This window comes from Salminus brasiliensis, chromosome 21, assembly GCF_030463535.1.
Source record: "Salminus brasiliensis chromosome 21, fSalBra1.hap2, whole genome shotgun sequence".
Lineage (NCBI taxonomy): Eukaryota > Metazoa > Chordata > Actinopteri > Characiformes > Bryconidae > Salminus > Salminus brasiliensis.
In genome coordinates, this window is record NC_132898.1 from 32,499,874 (window position 1) to 32,522,793 (window position 22,920).

The window sequence follows — 22,920 nt, forward strand, 5'->3', positions numbered from 1 at the left end:
GGAAGGGGAAGGGAGGGGGAGAGAGATAGATAGAAAGAGAGAGAGAGAAGGAAGGAAAACATTGACAGGAGAATCAAGATAATAAATAATGTATCGTTTTCTAAATCAATAAAATCTGTTGCATAGTTGGAAGCAAACAGGACTGACATTTTGGCATGATAAAGATTTATATTTACAGAAAGGGAGGCGCTAAGGGGAGGGCTTCATTAATGTTATGCGTTTGGCAGCTGAAACACACACCGACCAAAGATGCTGTTCATGACTGTGGGCTGTCTCAGTCAGTAAAATAGGCCATGTGTAACCCTTTGTAAACACACACACACAGACACACACCTCTATATATCTATCTATATATATATATTTATATACACACACACACGAGCTGAGGCCACTCTCCTGACTGAACTTACAATGATGTTCTCCAGAATGGCAAATGATAACTCCATCTGACAGCATCCTCAAACACAACCCAGGAGAAACTCCCTTTTCTCCAATTTCCGAATTTCAGGTTCTCTCATTGACTTCTGTCATTATTAACAGACTGAAACACATCTGGTGACTTCAGTGTCACCTTGTAGCCCTTAAGTTCTGTACTACAGCGTAAGAACACAGATTCTCTGTCATCTGGACAAGACTGGGCAGATGTAGCTGGACTGTAAACAGAGAGACTGGGGCGAAAAGCATCAGGGAAGTTGCCTGACCGTACAAAGCCAATCAGAGCACCCCTTATCCGAAACGCTTGGGAATTTGCAGTGGGAATGCTCTGTTCAAACTCCCCTCATCCAGCAGCATGTAAGGTAAACAGCTGCCCACGCCGTCTCGAGAAAAAGAAGCCTAAAATGAACCCTACGGTCAAATCGGGGCCTACTGGCGAGGCCCAGGGGCAACTTTTCAGGCAACTGACACAGTGGTATGTTCTGCTCCATGCCGCTGAATGGCACTTCAGTGACGGGGTGGACAGCACGCTGGAGGACCCAAAAGAAAAAAGAGCCGACCTGCACTCTGAAACATAAGGGTGCTTAAAATGGTTCCTTGAGGGATGCCACACTACATTAAGAGCCATGTTTGAGATGTTTGAGTGTGAAGAACCTTTTAAAGGTCTTCAGAGGATGTAAAAGTTCTTCACACTGACACTACATCATGAAAATCGGTTTATATGGAACCAACTGTGGTTCTTCTATGGCATCGCCCAAAGAACCTTTATTTTTAAGAGTGTGGCGGCAAATGTAAACAGATGACCTCAGACGGAAAAGTGTGGAGAGCTCTCAGACCTAAACCTAATCTAGTAAGAAGAGACCAGAATGTAAACCGAGATAGCTCCCACACAGCCTAGCTTATAATCTTCTGCAGTTAAAGTCGAATCTGACTTTATTCATTGTCTTATAAAAATGGGACTCGAGTAAAAAAAGGAGAAAAGTCTATTTCAAACGGTCAGCACGTCCTGAAGTCCTGAAGAAACTCCATCATATGTTCTCGACTATTCTGATTTTAACTTTTCAACTTAAATTTCAATTTAAAATATTTGTACTTTCGAAAACACAAAAAAAGCAAAAACATCTTAATGTCCGAACTTCCTAATATGTAAATTCTCAACGTCTAAATTTAGAACAGCATGAATTTGCTCCTGTTTGAAAATTGACATTCACAGAAAGGCAGGTATCACAAAAAAAAACAAACCATTAAATAAAAAAACAATCATAATAAAAATTCAACATTCAACATGATCTGTAAGTGACCAAAGCTAGTCACAGTAATCACCGGTCACTAAAAACAACATTAACTGAACATGAAAGAAGGTTTTGCAGATATTTCCTAAAATATGTGGAATAAACTGGCTGAAACCATCCAAAGAGAGAAGCACAGACCGTCAAACCGTCTCATGGAATGTATAAACCAGTACTTTCTCTTTCTCCTGGAAATCTGATGATCTGGGAGATGTGCTTGTGGAAGCGGCTGGAGGCCTGAAAACACTGTCAAACCAGCAGAGCAGGAAGATGAAGTGGGAAATCAGGTGTGAATGACAGGTTCCTACCTTTACTACGGATTTCTCCTGTTTTTTATGGGATGGTCAAGACAGTCAGACTGGCAGCGCTGCTTCATAAACGCAAGAAGGAGTCTGGTGTTTTGGGTTCTTTAGTTTCATGGCTTCTGTGATCTTTGATCTGTGATGGCTCATGCGTGGGTGAAAGATGGAGAGGGCTGCTTGGAGATGGTGTATGTGGACAAAGGTAATGGATGGAGCAGAAGATAAAGGTTAATTGAAGGAACACTTCAGCATTTTCCCTCTTCTCTATCTGCTGCCTCTGTAGCGTAGAGTCAGTCAGATACCACAGACCATGGTACCGACGAAGCACCTCTTGACTCCAAACGGGCAGACAGTGTTCTTTTGCAAGGTACAGGTAAAAATGCCAAAATGAACATCTGTGGAAAAACAGCCTGTAGTCTACAGACCCAGCAGATACAGATGCAGAAGAGCAGGGCTGCCCAACGGGAGGCCTCAAGATTTGGCCTGCCTGAAACTCACCCCTATAACGTTCCTCATCCTCACACACATTTTTATACTATATTTAAATGATTAAATGTTCATTTTGCTTTACATTGATACTTATTAGTAGTAAAATATAGCATAAAGTTAAAAATATACATTTATGTAGTAAAACTAATTTTCACCTAAATTGTGTAATAAATGCAACTGAACTTTAAAATAAATGTAAATTATTCTATCAAATCTAAACCAAATCCTAATGAACCTAACGAGTTTTAACAGGGGGGTTGTTTTTTAAATGAATGCATCTGTTAGTTTGGGTTAGGTTTAGGATTAGAATCTATGAAAATTATCTTAAAATAATCCTAAATCTAACTTTCAGATGGGTTTTAACAGACTTTGTTAAGAAATAGAGCTAAGTTAAGTTTAGGATTTGGTTTAAAATTCAATTTTATTACATCTAAATCTAATCCTAAATCTAAAGATGACCTGAGTTCTAACAGAGTGTTAACAAATTAGAGCATCTGTAGGTTAGGGTTAGGTTTAGGATTAGGTTTAGATTCTATTAAATCTAAATCCAACCCTATTCCTAAACCTAGCTTTGGTTTTAACAGAGTGCTTGTAAACAAATTAGAGCATCTGTAATTAGGGTTAGGTTTAGGTTTAGGATTAAGATTAGGTTTCTTAACAAATAATGCATCTCTAGGTTCGAGTTAGGTTGTTGTATTACATTCTATCAAATCTAATCTTATCTTCAGTTTTAACATATAGTTGAACAATGAATGGATCTGTAAGTTAGGCTTAGGTTCCGATTCTATTAATCCAAATCTAGTCCTAATCCTAAACCTGAGTTATAACAGACTTTCTTAACAATTAAAGCATCCCTAGGCTAGGGCTAGGTTTTTTTTTTATTAGATTCCTAATTTAAACCTAATCCTAAATTTAAGCCTAAACTTAACAAATTAAAAGCAACTGTAGTTAGGGTTAGGTTTAGGATTAGGTTCAGATTCTATTAAATCTAAATCAAAACATAATCCTAAACCTAATCTAAGATCTCAACAGACAGACTAGGGCTAGGTTTTGAATTAGATTCTACTAATAAATCTAAACCTAACCCTTGATTTCAGCCTGAAATTAACAGATTGAACAGATTTGTAGAAATAGGATTCTTTTATTTCTAAATCTAATTCTAAATCTAACCCTAAACTGAGTTTCAACAAAGAATTGGTTAACAATTAGAGCATCTGTAGATGATGACCAACACTGCTGACCATTTTATCTTCTTGGCCCTCGGCCCACCACAGACATTGCACTTTGCCCACCTCAAAGACTAAAGGGTTTGGGCACCCCTGCACTGAAGTATTGCTTTAGGTGGAATGTGCAATACACCTGACCACACTCAAGCTATGTAAACATCCTTCATCGCTCCACTACTGGGGATTACAGCACCGTTTAACAGCGGCAGGATTAACAAAATGAACAGGAACCAATGGGGCAACACCTCCTCGCTGCCGGGAGACCTTCCCCAAAACAACCCGACCTACAGCATCATATCGGTGTGTGTTTCTACTGGTCAGACAAGTCTATCGATTTGCTCGAAAGTGAGAGGAAGTGCGCGTGGGTGCGTGTGCCCGGCTTTCGTTCCGAGAACAGGGAAAGAGTTGTCGGGGTTGGGGGTTGTGGGGGTGTGGGGGTGAGGGGTGCTGGGTGTCTCATTCCATACTTAATCATGCAGAACATTGAACACATATATTGAACAGTTAGAAGAGTTTTTTCTTTTAAGCAACACAGGACACTAGAAATACCACTCACACCAGGTTGTACATATTGCTTTGAACCACCAATTTGTTTATAAGTCATGCATGCCACATAGATGATATTATGTTTATACAAAAATAACACCAGTGCTTATTACTGTATTCATATGAAGTACAGAAAGTTGATGTTCTGTTCGGTTTTGTTTTTTTCTGTTTTTTATGTCCTCACAAAATCAAACATGACGCAGGATCTGCGTGTTTTGCGTAAATCTGCAAAATAGGTGGTTGTGACTAAATATTCCAGTTTTAAAATGCAATCTTTTTATTTACAATTGCGATGCATCAACTCCTGAACTCCCAACCATACAAGAGCTATGAGGAAACTTCAGTAGAGTAGCAATGCGGGCGAATTCGAGTTATTGCACACCATCCGTTCCTTGCGTGTTTCCGATGTTTTGATTTCTCTACACAATCCAAAAACGACAGACTTGTGCAATACCAAACTGTCCTGCAGAGCTATCGGCGCTAAACCGGAGTAACATTTTAATTGAAATGGTCGATTCGCATCAGTGTTCAGTCGCTGAATGTCCAGAGATGAGAAGACGGAGAGAGGGGGGAAATAAAATGAAATCAAATCAAATAAAACAAAGAACTTAAAAGAGCTCCTATCACAGGTACCCTTTAACATCCTTAGGGACTGATAGAAAACTCTTAATGAGATCATGAGGTTTGTGAGAACCGTTAGTGTAATATCAAATATGTAATATGTAGAAGACATTTATGGAGGGACAGCTGAACTGTGAGTGGAAATAACAGCATTTGAACATTAAATCAAGTTAGGATTGTACAAAACAACACTTTGGCAGAACTTTCTTAAAGCTTCACCTGGTAATCCCGTAACGCTTTCATTTTTTAAACCCCGCTGAACGTAGTACACCATACACACAGGTGCACTAAAGCGTTCGCATATGGGGAAAGTGACCCAAACAAATAAAACCAAACTTGAAATGCATCTTTAGAAAGATATCGAATAACAGATATCGTGGCTTCAAATAGACTAATAACCCATATTCGAAAAGGAAGAAAAAACCTAATTAAAAATAAATTATGTACGATTTCATGGTAATGCTAATGCTAATGAACAAAACAGTGTAAAAGTACACATCCAACGCATCCTAAGGATTTCCTCTCATCAATCAACATACAATACCCTTATCAGAACTAGTGTAACATTTATAAAGTATCCAGTTTGGTGAAGATATAACAAGCCTACACTTAAAAAGGCTTTTAATTTGCCAATGCACCCCCCCCCCGGCCAAGCAGGCTCTCTGCATGCGGTCAGGCCCTGCACAGCTCAGAGCCTGACCGATCCCATGGCTTTTACAGTAAACGAGTCGCATTCTCTTAACCTCTATCCACAGCCACAGCCTGGTTTCGAACATGGCATAGGTATCACAAAAAAACAACAAAAACAAAAACGACGACAAAACAAAAAGAGAGCGAAAAGAACTTTGTCTACGTTGTCTTACTGGACTAATTTTGTCATGTCACCAAACTTTCCAAGCCTATACACCTATAATTTATATAGTTCCAAAATATTAAAAAGTACTTAATATAAAAATACACAACAGTTGTAAAAAAGAACAGAACATTGAGTTTCATATGAAATTCACACAAGCTTCCCCACAGTAATACATTACGCTTTCACTTAAAGTGAAATAAAGGACAAATCCAACAAAATCCAACAAAAAAAATAATAAAAAATTGAAAGATTGCCAGTAGGGGGAAGTGTGGCTTCATCTGAACGCTGCAGCTTTTGTTCCGTAAACATTGAAGTGGTCCGTCTTCTTCTGGTTGTTTTTATTCATTTATTTAGTTAGTTTTTAGGCAGTGACTCTTGGTGTTTTTGATTTTTGGCTAGAAATATAAAGTAAAAAAAAAAGCATCACAGAAAATAATAATGCAAAATTTAGGGGCGACAAAAATGGGTTATAAAAAAACAATTTATAAAATATGGCTCTGAGCAAGTAGAAAAAGGAGTATATTGAAGAATCTAACCTAGACTGGTATGAAGATAGAACTGGAACATGGCAGTATTACGATTCTGGTAATTAAAAGCACATGTTGTGCGGGCCTCGCTCTTTTAAAAGCTGACAGCAGCTCTGCTTTGTAATCCAGGCTTTCTGCTCTGCTAACAGGCCATTCGCAGGGCTCGACAGAGGCTTTGGGTTGCATAATACTTGCTGGTTTATTATGCCCTTTTTCCTTTTTCTTTCGCTCTCCTTTTAAACAGCAATATGCTTGTGGAACGTGTGCTGCAGCCCCACACTTGTAAGAAGGTGTATTAGGGCTGGCTGTGGAGCCCTGCATGGTTCCCCCTGTATTGTCTTCTGTGCAACTGATCATGCCTCTGGGCAGAGCAGAATTGCGGGTAATGTTGCAGTGTAACGCTGAACATCAAAGGTTTAGAGAGCTGGGAAAAAAAATGACTCAAATGGCAGAATTACAAACTGCGCACACACACACATACACACACTCTCACACAGACACACACATACATGCAGGCACACTCACAAGCAATTCTTTTGCAAACGTTTTCTTGTGAAAGAAGGCAAGGAAGGAAAAAACTAAATACACAAAATAACACCAAGTCCCCCGTTCCCATTAAAGTCAGACACAGGTGAAACTACAGAGAGTTACATGCGTTTCTATGGTGACGTGCTGAAGGGGTGTTAAATTACAACTTTCATTTCTTTTTTTCTTTTTTTTTTCAAAGGCTGTAGCATCATTCTTTGACTACAAGAGACTAGAGACCCAGTGGATGTGATGGGATGTGATGACATCGGTCAGCCCGCCTCGCCCCTCCGGACCCAACAGGGGGCGCTCTTGCCAACAGGCAGGAATTAAATTGACCGCAGCAGCCTAAAGTCTGCGCATAAAAAATCTCAGAAATAATAAACTGAAGAGAAAGAAGAACCAAAGAAGAGCTACACTCAAGGACATCATACATGACTGAATGTATTTGAAAAAAAAATGACAAGAATGTAGTGTGTCTGAACCACTTAAGACATCCCATAGAAGTAGCAGTTTAAAATTGAGAATAACAAAACGGGACAAAAGTTATTATAAAGACACTGTTGAATAGTGAAGTACATCGCTCTTGTGTTTCAAACCGCCAGCAGACGTAAAAGAGATATATAGATTTGTGAACGGCATAACTGCACATGTACTGTAGGCTTCAAGTTGTATGTCTGAGAAATTATGGGAAAAAAAACAAAAAACACAACCCCACTAAAACACTACGAAAATGTCCTGGAACATAAGTCATGACAATAGCATAAAAACGTCAAAAAAGAGAAAAACAAACAAACAAACAAACAAACCTGCAATAGAGATACAATGTCAGTGACAGGCTGAGAGAAGGATAGCCGCCCTCTCGTAGGTGAGTTTAGGCCGCGCGAGTGGCGCAGGCTGGGGCGACGGCATGCGTGCTTCTTTCAGAGCGCCCACACACCACAGTGCAATGAGGAGGAGCTGGGGAGGCTGGAGGGATGAAGGGGGATGGTGGACGGGGGGATGCAGGGAAGGCCAGGCGAGAACTTTAACCCTGCCGCCCCGTCGTCCTGGGATGCTGCATTCAAGATGTAGGTTGGCAGTGCACCCGACGTCTGATGTCCAGGGCGAGAGGACGCTGGGCAGGCGGGGTGGGGTAGGTGCGATGCGAGTGGGTGCTTGCAGGAGTAGACCAGGTAGAGGAAGGAGCGGGGACTGGACCGGGTCAGACGGAGGACTCGTGGCTGCGGAGGAGGGAGGCGGAGCTGCCTGGGGGCTGGCCGCCCCCGCCCTTATTGGGAGAGGGGGAAGAGGAAGAAGAGGGGAGCGGCTCAATCTCCACATTGCTCTCCTCGATCACGGGCACCCGCGCTTCCTCCTCAGACAGGGGCGTGAACTCAGGGTGGGACATGAAGTTATGGATGGAGCTTCTGGACTCTGGCTTCTCTAGGCCCTCGTACAGGGAGCTACGGAAAGCGTTGACCACCTTAATCTGGAGTTGGAAGGTGCGAAAAGAGAAAAAAAGAGAAAAGAGGATTAGACTGACAGCACTAGACAGGCAACATTGTGTGTGTGGGTGGAGTTTGGGATGTGCATGGAACAGGCTGAAAGGGACTGATGTGTTGGATCTGCGAAAAGAACAAAAATGATCACTGGCGAGAAAAATGATGACATCATCTCTGCATACAAAATGAAACCAAGCACAAACACTTCAAGCCAACACACAAAAAAGTAACTAATAAAAAGTATAAAATACATCCACATCACACTAAAGAACAAACAAACAAACATGAAAAACAATAAGACAATGCTTCTTGACGATTCAGGCAAGTGATCGAGGAGAACAGGCACAAATGTCAAGCAGGACATGGTTGCACAACTTCACAGGCACCAACACATCACAAACAGCACACATGCTAACCACATCCATATGAACAGGCATTACCCCACCACATGTGCACTGTGTGCTGAATGAGACTATATTCTGCTATTTAAAAGGGCAATGAGAGTCAGGTTGGAGGTGTTGAGTGTAAAAAAGAGAAGAAATACATGGGAAAGAGGAGAAGATATATAAAACAGTGGAATGAAGAAACAGGCATAGTGAACCCTGAGTCAGATACACACACACACACACACACACACACATATATACAGACCCTCATTCGCAATCCTGCTCAATAATTCCATCAACTATTTACCACAGAGCCCTTCTACGTTTTTTTTTATGCTGCAGATTCTGGCATTAAAGCAAAAGTTCAGCCAAAAATCTTTCCCCTTACCCCAAATGTAGCTGATCAACTAAGACTAGGGGAGGATGATACAGCAAAAATCATAATGCTTTTTCACATGTTCATCACAGTACTTCTTATTTAAATTGGAACAGACATCAAACAGACTGTCCTTAATGGCAATGAGCCTTGGGTACCCATGACCCTGTCCACGGTTCACCAGTTGTCCTTTCTTGGAGCAATTTTGGCGGGTACTGACCAATGCATACCGTGAACACTGCACAAAGACTGTGCAGTCTAATGTAGCAACCAAGTAATGGAAGCTTACACCACTAAACAACATCAAATTAAGCAATCTCAAAAAAATTAATAATGAGATACTCTTCAAAAATAGAGAAAATGTAGAGTAGAGTAGAGTAAAAGTATCACGCTTCAAAACTGCATACGAAAACGAGAAGGTTGGTTAAGTTAGGCTGGCGCTGGAGAACTGTGAGAAACGAGGGAGGAGAGAGATATGGGCTTGTGCTTGCAGATTTGACAGCTGGAGGTGGAAGGAGGGTAGGACTCCTCCTTTGGCGTCAAAGAGCTAAATAACAGCTCGCTCTGCCAAAGTTCTTCTCGTCCAACGTGTTAAGCTTTAGTCTAGCGCTTGTGCAGCACCAATGCTTGCTGCTGACTTTGTGAAGGAACATATAAATATATATACAGATACAGCGCATGCTTAATGAACGTTCTTGAGTTTGAGATGGGAGTTCAGGTGGCAGAAGACCTCAAGAAATATAGGGCTGGTTTCGCAAACAGATTAAGCTTAAAAGGAGTCTGTTTTTAAAAGGTGAAACACTTTTGGCAGTGCACTTTAGTCTGAGATTAAGCTTCATTCATTTGTAAGAGATAAATGTACAATGTAGAACTGCTAACAATGCACCAAATTGCACTATTCCTCTCCAGGGGTCAATAGGAAAAACAAAAAAGCTGTTTTATTTTATACCGTTTAGTAAAGCTATGTAATGTAACTTCTGGACATTATCTCTGATTTTCAGCTCTATGGGTTTTTATAGATAAATAATTTAGTTTTAGGAACCTATGCTTTATTTGATGTTTATACATCTGATTGTGTTACAGGTTACTGGTTATGTTTTATACTTTCACAGCTTTCTGTGTGGTATCTAGAGCAGCAAGGGTCTACCAGAGAAAACAAAACAAAATCAAAATCTCGGGAAAGTCTAGAAATAAATGAAGACTAATGTGCTAATATACAAAGAACCACCAGGTACGTTTTAATCAGAGACAGAAATGCCTAAAATGTACACCCACCAACAAATTAAAATGATTAAATTATTAAAATGACACTCAGACCTCTATGTCTATATAAATGGTATGTTACATATTTTAGGCTGGTTTCTCAGACCCAGATTAAGCCTAAAGACTTACAGGATTTTCCAGTACAATTTCCTATTGACAATGTAGTTAAGTCCAAAGATAGGCTTAATATGTGTCTGGGAAACCACGCCACTAGTGTATTTTTCTTAATGCATTACTGGGTTAATGTCATACCAACTGTGATAAGAGTAACATGGCACAATACTGTACATTTCAGTGCTTTATCTGCACAAAGAGTGAATGATGTAATCGCTAACAGACCTAAAAGCATAAACTAATGATTAAACACATGATTAAAAAACTGCTATAACCAATTAAATAACCACTGATTTATTTACAAACAAACTAAAAATGACACTACAAACTCAGTTCACGGTTTCACTGGAAGCTCTCTGCCGCATGACTGGTTTCTTATTGTATTCTGGTCATACATCCAAGCTCCCTGTGAAGCCCATAGGCCGTTCTGCCTCGGATCTACAGAAAACGGGACTTTAATCCTAACAGGTCTGGTGGCCCTCCAGTATAATTCTCTCATTAAAGTTTAACCCCCGCAGAAATGAAGCCACAGTGGCCCTGAGAAGAGACAGAGAGAGCGACAGAGATGGAGAAGAGAGAGAGAGAGAGAGAGAAGGGGGAACTTTAAGATGGTGGAGAAGGCAGAGTGAGAAAACAGGAGACAAAAGCACTTCTGAAGAGTTCTTTTAAAATCAAGTATTTGATTGACTGATCATGAAAGGAGGCAGCCTTTCTTTTAGATCTACTCTGAGAACTGTCATGTATAAATCATTTATCAGACGAACGTGAACAGACTGCAGGTCCTCTTTTTCCTCAGATATTCAGAATTCTGAACCAATTCACAATGTTTGATGTTTTTGTTTATAATCTAAAATCTAAAAGTGTTTTTACATTAAAATGTGAATTAATTTTTTCCGTAAACTATTTTAAATCCAGTTCATACCATGTGGATGGATTCAGGTATCATTTTGGGAATAATTTCTAATAATATATTATTATATATCATATATTATGGAGGTCATCTCCAAAACAGCAACTTTACAGTTGCAGGTAAAATCCTCTTAACCTTCAATGGAGGTCAATATAAAACCTTTTATTTCACATCATTTTGAAGCATTTCTACCACAACAATCGTTCTGTATTTAAATACATTTGTCCAAATGTGGACACAGGAGGGCCATGCTGCGGTGTTAAAAAAATAAAGAGCTTAAAAATTAAGTTTTTAGAATCCAAGGACGCAAACTGAAGAAATGGGCACTTTTTACAGCGAGCCTGATCGCTTTCTCAGTGATAAGCCTAGCTGTCAGCCACTAGAACTCTTTATCTCCTGCCATGCTGCTGAACATGAGGCTGAAACTTTACGCAACCGCATCAGTTTAGGAGCGTGAACTGTTCAAAAAAATGTCAGATACAAATTAAAAAGACAGTGTGAGCAGACTAAAATAAACCCATCGTTTTTGGGCCACTTTCCCTGCTGCGTAAACAAAGCCTAAGAAAAGGAATGTGTGATTGTCAGAATTCATAGCTAAAAATAACATCAAATGTGTTCATGTTCATATATGTATTTATGTGCATGTGTGTGAGACTGTGTGTGTGTGTGTTTATGTGGCCTGCCTTTTTATCTGCTGCAGAGCTACAACTCTAAAGCAAGCATTAATAAAAGCTTTACATACCCTGCTAAAAAACAACCAATCAAACGTACACACACACACACACACACACACACACACACACACACACACACATACACACATACACACACACACAAACACAAATTCACACACACTGACATTTCTTTCTATTGAAAGATAAAGGGATGCCATGAAAACGTCTCTGCTGAGGTAACCAAGATAAAGGAAGCAGAAGAGTCATGACTCATTTCTCCTCCTGCAATACAGAGCGACAGGGACAGACACAGCGTGGAGCGCATCGTCTCCCAACACTGGAGAGGGAGCATGATGAAGGGATGGGCTTATGAGGGAAGCAGAAGGGGGAGAGGGAAAGGAGGGGCTTGTAAAGAGAGCCTGTGAGATGGATGGAGAAAAAAAGGGTGTGAGAGTGAGACTAAGTGAGGGAGAGAGTGAAAGAGAGAGAGAGAGAGAGAGAGAGAGAGAGAGGGAGAGAGAGAGAAAGAAAGAGCAAGAATGACAGAGAGCGTGTGAGAGGCAGAAAGAGAGAGAGAGAGAGAGAGAGAGAGAGAGAGAGAGAGAGAGAAGGAATGAAAGGTGAAGGAGAGGGAGAGAGAGCAAGGGAATGAGGAAATGTGTGAGAGATGTAGCGTCTGCTCTCTCTCAGCAGTGAGGAGAAAGTGAGAGGAGAAAGAGAGCGCCGGGAGGGTGGGCATCTGTGTGTGTGAGTGTGCCCACATCCTCTCTCTCTCTCTCTCTGTCTCTCTCTCTTTCTCCCTCACTATCTTTCTCTCTCTCCTCTCGTTTTCTCCCTCTCTTTAGACTCTGTTGCTGGGCAGACAGTGTTGCGGTTCAGGTCAAGGGAGAAAGGCAATGCTCCGTCACCTTGGAGACGCCTCGCCCTCTCGGGACAGGGCAAGGTCAGCAGCCGCTGGAGAGGAACAGGGCCAATTACAGCACTGTCCACCTCAGCACAGCCTGGCCCTGCGAGCTGAGGGCCTTTAATCATGTTATTTAAGCAGGTGTGGGATTCTAACCACACTGATCGTCACCCTGTTATCCCATTTAACCTTCAAGATCAGTCCCAGTGAAGACTGGACAATACATCGCTTGTTAATCGTTATCGCAATATTGGCCTAAGTGACAAGGACACCATGGTTAGCGATATGAAACTTATATGAAGTAACAAAGAAGTGTTTTACTGTGAGCATCCTGACCACTTCTCACTCAAAGTTCCTTGACCAGTCATTGCCCCGCCCACAAATGCATAGCAAATGCTGCGCGTTTGGACAAGTGATAGGTACAATGCTCAGTGTTGCTATGTAATGTCAACTAGGTTGTAGCAAATCAAAACTTTGATGCCGAGGCCAGCAATGTGATGACTGATCGTGATAATAAATACCGGCGCGGTCACACAAAAACCTTGTATCTACATTTTTCATATGAATCTGACAGTTGTTCTTTACATTGTGCCAGAATTTGATGATGGGCTCTGAGTGGTCGAGTGGACTAAAACACTGCCAATATGATCAGAGGATCGGCTTAAACCTTGGGTCATGTTGCTGGCCACTGATAGGGTGATTTGGGGAGTACACATGAGCAGGGACTGGGAGCTGGCCTTCCAAATTGGGTAGAAAATGGGGTAAAAACTAAAAAAAAAAAAGAATTTCATGATGAATGCATCAACAGAAATGCTTCAAAATGACTCGTTTCACAGAGTTTTATTTTTCTTCATCCGTAAAGTTGCCATTTTGCAGATACAAGATTTTGGCATGACAGCGAAGATATGCTCTTCTGATATTTTCAATACTTCAGTAGGATATCTAGGTGTGCAATATTTAGTGATATAATTTCAATACAGTATTTCGTCAATGTTCTGCAGCCCTTGCAGGAAGAAGGTAAGGAGATGGTGAGCGCATCATAGGTCATTTGTTAAGAACACACACGAACACACATGCGTTATGTAAACCCACTCAAGTGCACACTCAGTCTGTAGGTATGCATGCAGTCCAGAAACGGAGAAGGGTGAGCTGTTATAAAGAAAAAAAAAGTACTTAACCCACAGCTATTAACCCTTGCAAGACCCCTTAATTAGATAACGCTTAGAATAATTCCGATCCCCCCCAGGGAACAGACACTAATCTGCTTCTACCTTTCTCAATCAAAAAGGGGGGGAATAGAAGATCAAGAAAAGGAGTCAATGGGTAAAGCCCAGCAGCGGCATTCGAATTCAGCAGAGGTCTCAACTCTCTTAAAGCAGAAACTCTGGACGTTTCACCTGCTTTCTCTTACAAGGGCTAATGCATGCAGTGTGTTAAAGTCATTCAAAAGTCAAATACAGTGTGCTGAAGCAGAGGAGAAACGGCGAGTGAGGGAGAGAGATGGAGAGAGAGATGTAAGTAAGAAAGAGAACCTGAGTGAGGTGAAGTTTGCTGAAGTCTTAGTTATTCTAATTCTATTAGGAAATCAAACTAGAAAACTTGTGCAGACTTAAAACATAGCCCCCTCCTCTCAATACTATTTTGCAGAGGTTGCCTGCTTTTGGCCTTTATTCCTTAAAAAAGTTACTGTTACTCTGATGCACTGAGCAGAATCTCCATTTTAAGATCAGCAGGGAAGTATTTCCACTGCCATACCTTACATTTAGCTTACACTTTTGTAATGCATGTGTAAGCTGTCTTTTTCCTTTAACTGTCAGTGTGGAATTTCCATCTTGGCGAAGCATCTTCTTTCATGCAAAAACACAACAGTGTTTAATGTACAGTAGTTGCCAAATGAAATTGCATGATGCTTAAAAGCCCCTGGGAATCTGAGGTTTCCATTATAGATTAGTTAATGTGGCTCCTCAGGGCCCCCAGTGCAAATGTACAAAGTTTGAGGATCTTCCCAAATTCTAATGAATGTTTGCTGTATTTCACCAGTATTGCGCTTCTCTCCATGTGGAATGGGCAGTCAGATTTACAACAGCATACCCCTGACCCAATCACAAGACTAACATGCCTCCGCCTTCTCTTCTAGCAACTCTGGAAGTGGTTGCCCAGCGTGCCCAGTCATCGCTCATGTTTGGCACCTGGCACCTCTCCGCTGGGTGTCAAGAGGGACGGAAGGTCCGGATGCAGCACAGTAGCCTGGTAGATGCGCTGCCTGTCACCCGCCCCTAACCCGCACTACCGACACTGCATAGCTGGCCACCAAAGGGAAGAAGCGGAGAGGCGACGCGCACTGGATTACAGGCCACGTGGGTAAACTTGTATCTATATATGGGCTGGTAAATCAGTTCTAGATATTTTAGAATAATAAACCCTAAAGATCTGTGAAATCACAACCACAAATGCTAAAAAATGCAACTTCTCTGTCTCAAGGTTGTCATGGTAACATAATCAAAATTTGTTTGCCAGTGATAGTGGGCTGTCAGTCACGCAGGTTTATTCGAAAGACCATGCCCAGACCGTTCTCAGAGAGGTCTGAGGAGAGCATTTTGGTGATGTCTGAGGAGTGTTTTATCATATTTCTGCTTCGTGTTTTTTTTTTTTTTAAATTGAACACCCAAGTTTAGTTTCATACAAAAAACTTCTGTATATCAAAATGTCTTTCCAGGTGCCTTAGGAATTCTGTAAAATGTCCCTGCATAAATATGCACTGCTAAGTCAACAATCTATGAAGGAAGCCACATTCCACAGATAAGCCCAATTTGAACAGTAAACAAGGACAGGGTGTTGGTAATATTTAGCGAGAGAGAGGAGGAGAGAGACAGAGACTGTGGGAAAGAGTGAGAGAGAAGTCAGAAAGAAGATGGTTAGAAAGCTTTGGCAGAAAGCTGCCGCAGTTCTCATGCAGCGGCATTAGCAGCAGCAGCAGTTGCGTTGCTGTTAGCTTGCCGGGTGTTATGTGCCACTCACTGCCTGCAGTAGAGGAGGAAGCAGGGGCGGACGGACCGCCAGCCGCAGCAGAGTTGGCGGACAGCGAGGAAGAGGAAATCCCTACATGGGTGGGGCTAGAAACAGTTTTTGCGTCGTTGTGCTGGCTGACCACGGAGGGCTGGCGGCGCAGGGCACCAGGGACCGCCGTTTGGCCTGACTGGAATGTATAAACCACGTCCATCTGCAAAGGAGAAAGGGAGAGGCCGGGGATGAAGAGAAGGAAGAGTGACAGACAATGAGAGACAGAGAGAGAGAGAGAGCAAGGAGGCAGAAGAATCAACCGGTTAGAGCAGCAGACACATTTGTTATTATAGAGAAAGAAAATGAAAAGCCCTCTAAAAAAATCGTTTCCAGCCCAGCCACGGAGGAGGAGGAGGAGTAGGCCAGAAGGATGAAAGGGAAGGAAAGTTTTACGTTTTTTTTTTTTTTTTTTTGAAGCAAGAGATTTCTTTTTGGGGCAAAGGAAAGGCTGAAGGCGCTCACAGAGCAAAGAAAAAAGAAAAAGAGAAACGAGGACCACAAAGAGGCGACAAAAAAAGTGGTTCTACAAGACATTGATGAGTCTGGTGCGAATCACGTTTGTGCCAATTAATTCCTCCATTGTGTACCGCTAACCACGCATGGCCGATAAAAAAATAGAAATCCAGGAGGATTAAAAAGTGGGGTGGTGGGACAGGAAAGGGAGGGGGAGATAAAGAGCTAATTAGTGGCGCAGCGTTTTTGCGGTCAACTGGAGACAGAAAAAGAGAGAGAGAGAGAGAGAGAGAGAAAACAGAGAGAGGGAAATGTTCAGCCTTTCCTCTGTCAGAGCTCGAAGGGGAAGAGGGACGGGACGTTAGCGAGGGGATCAGGGACAGGGGAGTGGATCTAGAACAGCAGGGGTGCAAAACCAAATCCAGGGCAGATGAAACACATTACAAAAACTTCCCATTTACTCCCGACATCACTGCCTGTTCCAATTACTCAGTCAACCATCACAGTTGAGAACAGCACAGATGTGTAGATTCATAGTAATAAAGAGCACACTCTTTTATAGCAAATTAAAAGACTCAGAAATCAGACGTTTCACATTGAACATCCATCAGACAAACCTGAAGAGCTATAGAGAGCAAAGCATTTCATCAACAATCTTTATAAAAACAGTACATATAACAGTACATATGTAGCACACACACACACACACATTATATATATATATATATATATATATATATATATATATATATATATATATATGTATATATATATATGTATATATATATATTGAATCCATGTAGCAAGAGTTGTTCACTTGTTTTCAGATGAAGGATAAAAAGAGGAAGATGAACAGCATGAGATAATCATGAACAGCAACTTCTGAAAGATACACCCCAGCAGTTTCTGGCTCTGAGCAAGTTCATGTAAATGATATCTAAATGATTCATTTGAAGAATTCGTTAAACCTCAGTTCTGTTTGTACCTCAATACCTTCCCCAAGCCCAACAGGCAAAAACTGGAGCACAGAGAGAAAAGAAAGACAGAAAAGGGAGAGAGGCGCCAGAAAGACAGGCTGAAAGACAGACAGAGATGGACCGAGTGCTTAAACTCCTCATGACCTGGTTCACAGCTGTAGGTGAAATTACCTTTCTGTGGCAAAAACACAACAACTCTTCAGAGCTAAACTCTCACAAGCTCTGTGTTTTCAGTGGCGGAGAGAGAAAAGCTAATGAAGCCCAAAGGGAGAAACATGTAGCCCGTGGACATTCACACAGAACACATCCACGCACAGTAGGCGTCATGACGCCCCTACCACCGCGTTCCATAAAGAAGCTTCCAAGCTGGCTCAGTACGCCTTCTTCCAATCCACACCCACAACACACGCAGATATAAAACACACACACAATCCTGGAGAAAACAGACAAATCATGCAAGCACATGAACCCAGAATCAACTCATTGTTGGGTCTTCCTGCTTTTCTATGGTTGTATGATGAAAACGGGACGTGAAAGGAGATCCTCCTACATGCCTACTTTTCCTTTCAGAAGCACAAAAATATTCTCCTAGGGCTGCAGTACATTCAATTAACACTACTGTCGATACAGCATAATTAACAGAGACTAAGCAGTGGACACTATACATGCCAATTCATGTCCGTATGTGTGATATTTGGTATTTGTTAAAACTGTAATCTCACAGCAGGTACTGTCTTACAACCGCTGTATCAAACTAAATATTTTAGAGGAAGTCAATAGGGCAGGTGCAAGCTCTACCACCTAGTGAGGAACTCCCAAGAGGCTTTAGCTTCCTCTTTCAGTCTCGAGTGGTTCAGACTCTCTGAATCCCACTGAGACAGAGTTTAATTCCCTGCCCCCACAGGGGTACCTGATGTGCGTCACCTCCAAGGCCACATCGTTCTTTACCACAGAGCTCCGGGATAGGCAACAGGCCACTGCTCAGCACCACTTAATCTTAAGGGAGTCTGCAAGTTTCCATGAATGGGGTTACTGGAGAAACGATGCCCACAGGTCTACAGGTAAACAGCTATGTGACTTTCTCCCTACGCTCGCTTACAGAACAACGTGTCCTGCTTTAACCTGGAAAATACATAATGTGAACCAAACATTCTGGAACACCTTGCCTTATTTTGTAACTCTCATTTATTCAATTCCAGTATTTCAATTCCAGTTACTAACAAATTACCTAAAAAAAAACAGATTTCCTAATATAGAATTGCTATTTGCCAATGACCTGATTTGCAACAGTTCATTTCCATTAAAGTATGTTCCTTGATATTATGAGTAGGTTTTTCTGAAATGTTGATTTTACATTACACTTACGTTTACTTTTCCAGACTATTAAAAGCATTGGAAATCTTCAGGCCCAGAAGGTCTTTAAGCACCTGAAAGATTTGTGTGTCGCCAAGGGAATAAATGCATGCAGTTCATGATTATTCCCAAAGGTAGTAACCGAAAGAAAACACCAAGTTTTTTTTCCCTAAAACAATTTGCAAAGCTAGATGTCCCCAAACGCTTGCCTGTAGTGTAAATCCTCTGTACACCTACTTCTCATAGCAACACTTCAACACTGTTGAACAAATTGGCATTAATATATTTCAATATAACTCTATGATAAAACATGAGCATTAGACTTCACTGCACAACAAGTGCAAAACAAGCAATGCATCGTCCATCAAAATCGAAGTGCAGCCTGGACCTACATAAAGAGTCAGGAAAGTAAGGAACAAAAGGAGCTGTTTTTTTCAGCAGTGCTTCTCAGCAGTGCTATGTGCTGGAAGAGAGAGCTGCAGCAGGGACTCCAGAGAAAGGGCCGTGGTGGATTCCCCAGGCATGGACGCCCTACCTGAGTCTGGATGCGGTTGAGGCCTCTGAACCACAGAATCTGGCCCCGGCGTAGCTCCATTTCGGCGTGGTCAATCTCGTCCACGTCCTCGGTCTGCTCCTCTTGCTGGATCTCCTCCTTTGTGATGCCATGGCCGGCCTCTTTCAGGAACTTGAGGCGGTGTGTGGGGACAGCCGTGATGAACTGAGGAAGAGGAGATTAAATGGTGACTAAAATAACAGTGGTTATTTTGTAAGTGCGTAAGTGAGGTAAAATGTAACATGGACTTAATATATTCAATTACTAGTTGAATGTGCCGTTGATCACCTTTTCATACACTCTATGGACAAAAGTATTGGGACACCTGCTCATGATTTGTTGTTTCTTCCAAAATCAAAAGTATTAAAAGAGTTGATCCTGCTTTTTTTGGAGTAACTGTCTCTGTCCAAGGAAGAAGGCTTTCTACTAGATTTTGGAGCATTGCTGTGATAATTCAATTGCATTTAGCAATACAAGAGAGTAAAGTGAAGTTATCCCAAAAGTAGTGGATGGAGTACCATCATTCCAGATAACAATGCTGGGAGGGTTTTTATACCCTATATAATTCATGTTGATCTGCTCCAGAGAGTCCTATTCTACTGGCAATCCTTCTCCACATGGACTAGATAAGTTGTGAATGAAGAAGAAAATGGGTGCAACTTAAAGTAGCTAAATATATTCATTAGAAACAATTGGACATATAATATTGATATAGCAACTTTATACGTAAATTGTGAACAGCAGTCAGATAGACATTGCTCGAGATTCATCCTGAACTGTTTATACCATTAAAGTAACTTTCATCTTAAGTGTTTTGGATTACTGAGGTGTGTGAGAGCCAAAGAATTCACTTCTATATCATTTTGTTCTCGAGGTGTCATATAGCACCACTCTGAAGCATGTAAATAACCCACAGTGGCAGACAGGCTGAAATACAGCCTCCTCACGGCAGATGTGGTGCTACAAATGTGGTGTTACAAATAAGCCTCCCAAGGAAACCAATGGCAGAAGTCCATATTCTGACATATAAATAAAAAAGCTGATATATTCTGTTCTAATTTATGGTCCAACATTTGCCGTGATTGGCACAGCCTGTTTTCATCAATCATATTGTTGCAGAAATGTTATGTATTTAGGATGCTTACGGATGCATACAGAACTAAGCAGCATAACTGGAAATTGAGTGGCAGAGAAGCCAATGTGTGAATAAAGAAGAAACTGGTAGAAAAGAAATTTATGGTGGAACTGTTTTTAAATTTTTTTGTACATGACTGAATAATAAATTACCCTTTAGTCCCTCATAATGTTACAATTAGCACAGCCTATTGGGTTAGTTGTAACAGCAGCACTCCCAGCACTTTCAGATAAATTGTTCACACTCGGTAGATGCTGGAAAGAGTGTTAATGTTTTCATTTGTAGTAGGAATGTGTAGGTTGCTTATGTAGAAATACTGAAGTGAAGTAAATTACTGAAGTGCTTGTAAAGTTATTTGCCAAAAAAGTGTCCCACTTGTCCCTACACTTGCTAAGTAGATACCTACACTTCATTGTCCGAATACACTTACTATACAGACAACACAACTACAAACTAATTGATCTACTTCTAGTTGAGATGTGCCTTTTATGCCACTGTGACAGAGATCTCTAAAAATATAAATTTTTCACAAGAAAAAAAATTTATTTGGATAAATGAGCTTTTTATGCCAGAAATCTAATTAAACAATTATCTAAACACTGCTCTGTATGCAACACTGGGACAAGGTTCAAGTATGCGATTCATTCGATTCATTCCTGAGCGTTCATTTGCAGAGAGGATGAAACGCTCCTGGAAAAGTTGTTTGTATGCAGGACAATTTGATCTTTAAGTGAAGATTCTTGGTTCTCAGAAATTGGATTTTGAGAAATTGGATTACTGTGATCTAATTGGATGCCATGTGAACGAACAAACGGAACGTCCTAGGATTCGAGAATTCAACAGTCAACACGATGGCAGAGGGGACTTAAAAAAATAACAGGCTAATCTGACAGCTCTCTGTTGCCTGCGTGATGACACTGAAATAACAGAATATTTCTGCATGGCTCTTCTGAGGGTGTCATCGTTGTTGATGCCAGTGGCAGCTTGACAAGCCAAAAACAAGCTTTCATGTAGCCTCTGAAATGTACTGCTGTTCACCTTAGGGTACAAGTTAAAATGCACAGCGGAGGGACCAGGAGGCAGCACAGTTGCGAACACACGCACACCCCAGCTGAGAAACCGGACGGACAGGCATGACACAATTTTTCGTGAGTGAGCAGCTGCCCTGCTTTAGTCTGTGCCTACATACATGATAGCCTATTTCTGATGAATGTGGGACTGCATGTGGGTTTCTAACTTCACCAATGTTCCTCCAACCACTTCCAATCAAAGTGTGCTGCAAGAGGCCACTTCCATCGGAAATACCACTCCCTGGCTCTGGCTACTGAGCCACCCACTCACTGCACCAGCCAACCTTCCATTGATCCATGGCCCTGTTATGATGCTTATATGTCTACTGTAGATACTTTTGATGGTGGATAGGTGTTGGCATGGGCACTCTGACTGGTTCAGTTTTTTTTTACCAGATATCTTTCCCCAATTATTATGCCCTTGTATCCTGTCACTGTTTGTGGTCCATCCGTCCTCAAACCACTGTCAGTAGATACTCATCACTGCTAAAAGCCTTGGCGTATTAAAGATGCTTCGTTCCAGCGGTCTTGGCCTTTGTCACGTTCACTCAGGTTTTCTCAGCTGCCCATTTCTCCCATATCGCACACTTAAACTATGAGATCTGACCCTAGAAATGTGCTCAGAAAAGCAGATTGTGAAATTTGTGAAGCTTCATTAGATGGCATAATACACATAATGCAACTGCCACGGCCCATCTCTTCAATGTACATTGTCATATTTTTGCAGTGCAATGTACTGTGTCATAACGTATTGTTACACCCTAGCCTGAGAGAAACTAGATGCGGAGGGAGTAGCGTGCTGAGTTTCAAATTCCCCCACGAGGTTGAGTAATTGTGGGCTATGGAACTTTCATGTCTCATTATGCCGCTGCGCACTGTGTCTTGTCTCTGGATGCGAGCTTTTCGGTGGTGGCAACCGTTCCCAGGCACTGCTCACTGCTCAGCAACCTTCACCACTTCCCTCCTCCTCCACTCTTCTCTCCCTCCCACAGGTTTGAATTCACACGCAGCTTCACCCCTCCCTCCTCCATCCCTGCTACGGGGTGTTAGGAGATGTTGAACATCACCCACGTCCACCCGTTATGCCATGATGTTTTCATTATACCATCACACACACAGCAGTGTGGCGCTCTCTTTTTTTCTCTCCATCTCTCTCTCTCGTTCTTTCTTTCTCTCCTTTCCCTGTTTCTCTCACTATTCTTTCACACTTTGTCATCCGCAGATGGGATCTTTCAACGCAAAAAACACCTACGAGTCTAGGCGTTGCTTGCAGCTTTATGCCAACTAGCAGGGCTTTTTAGAATTCTGTTCAGTGGGAGAGATGAAAGAGTGCGGCGCACAAACAAAAGCATTCCTGCCTATTAAAGCGAGCGGTGCGTGCTGTGAGGCTTT

General features: G+C 41.6%; 1 protein-coding gene across 6 annotated transcripts in view; it reads right to left on the minus strand.

Annotated features, from left to right (window-relative positions):
- Positions 1-4,303: 4,303 nt before the first annotated feature.
- The window catches only part of atp2b4 (ATPase plasma membrane Ca2+ transporting 4), an 86,282-nt gene continuing 67,665 nt past the window's right edge, over positions 4,304-22,920 (minus strand). For 3 of the 6 annotated variants that reach the window (XM_072666138.1, XM_072666139.1, XM_072666137.1), the window contains 2 exons: positions 19,306-19,488; positions 4,304-8,287 (listed from right to left, as the gene is read on the minus strand). In XM_072666138.1, the coding sequence (XP_072522239.1) occupies positions 8,021-8,287; positions 19,306-19,488 (450 nt within the window). In that variant the 3' untranslated portion in view covers positions 4,304-8,020. Of the gene's footprint in view, positions 8,288-15,945; positions 16,148-19,305; positions 19,489-22,920 lie in introns of all 6 variants that reach the window. The other 3 variants (XM_072666141.1, XM_072666140.1, XM_072666142.1) reach the window with 2 other exon arrangements.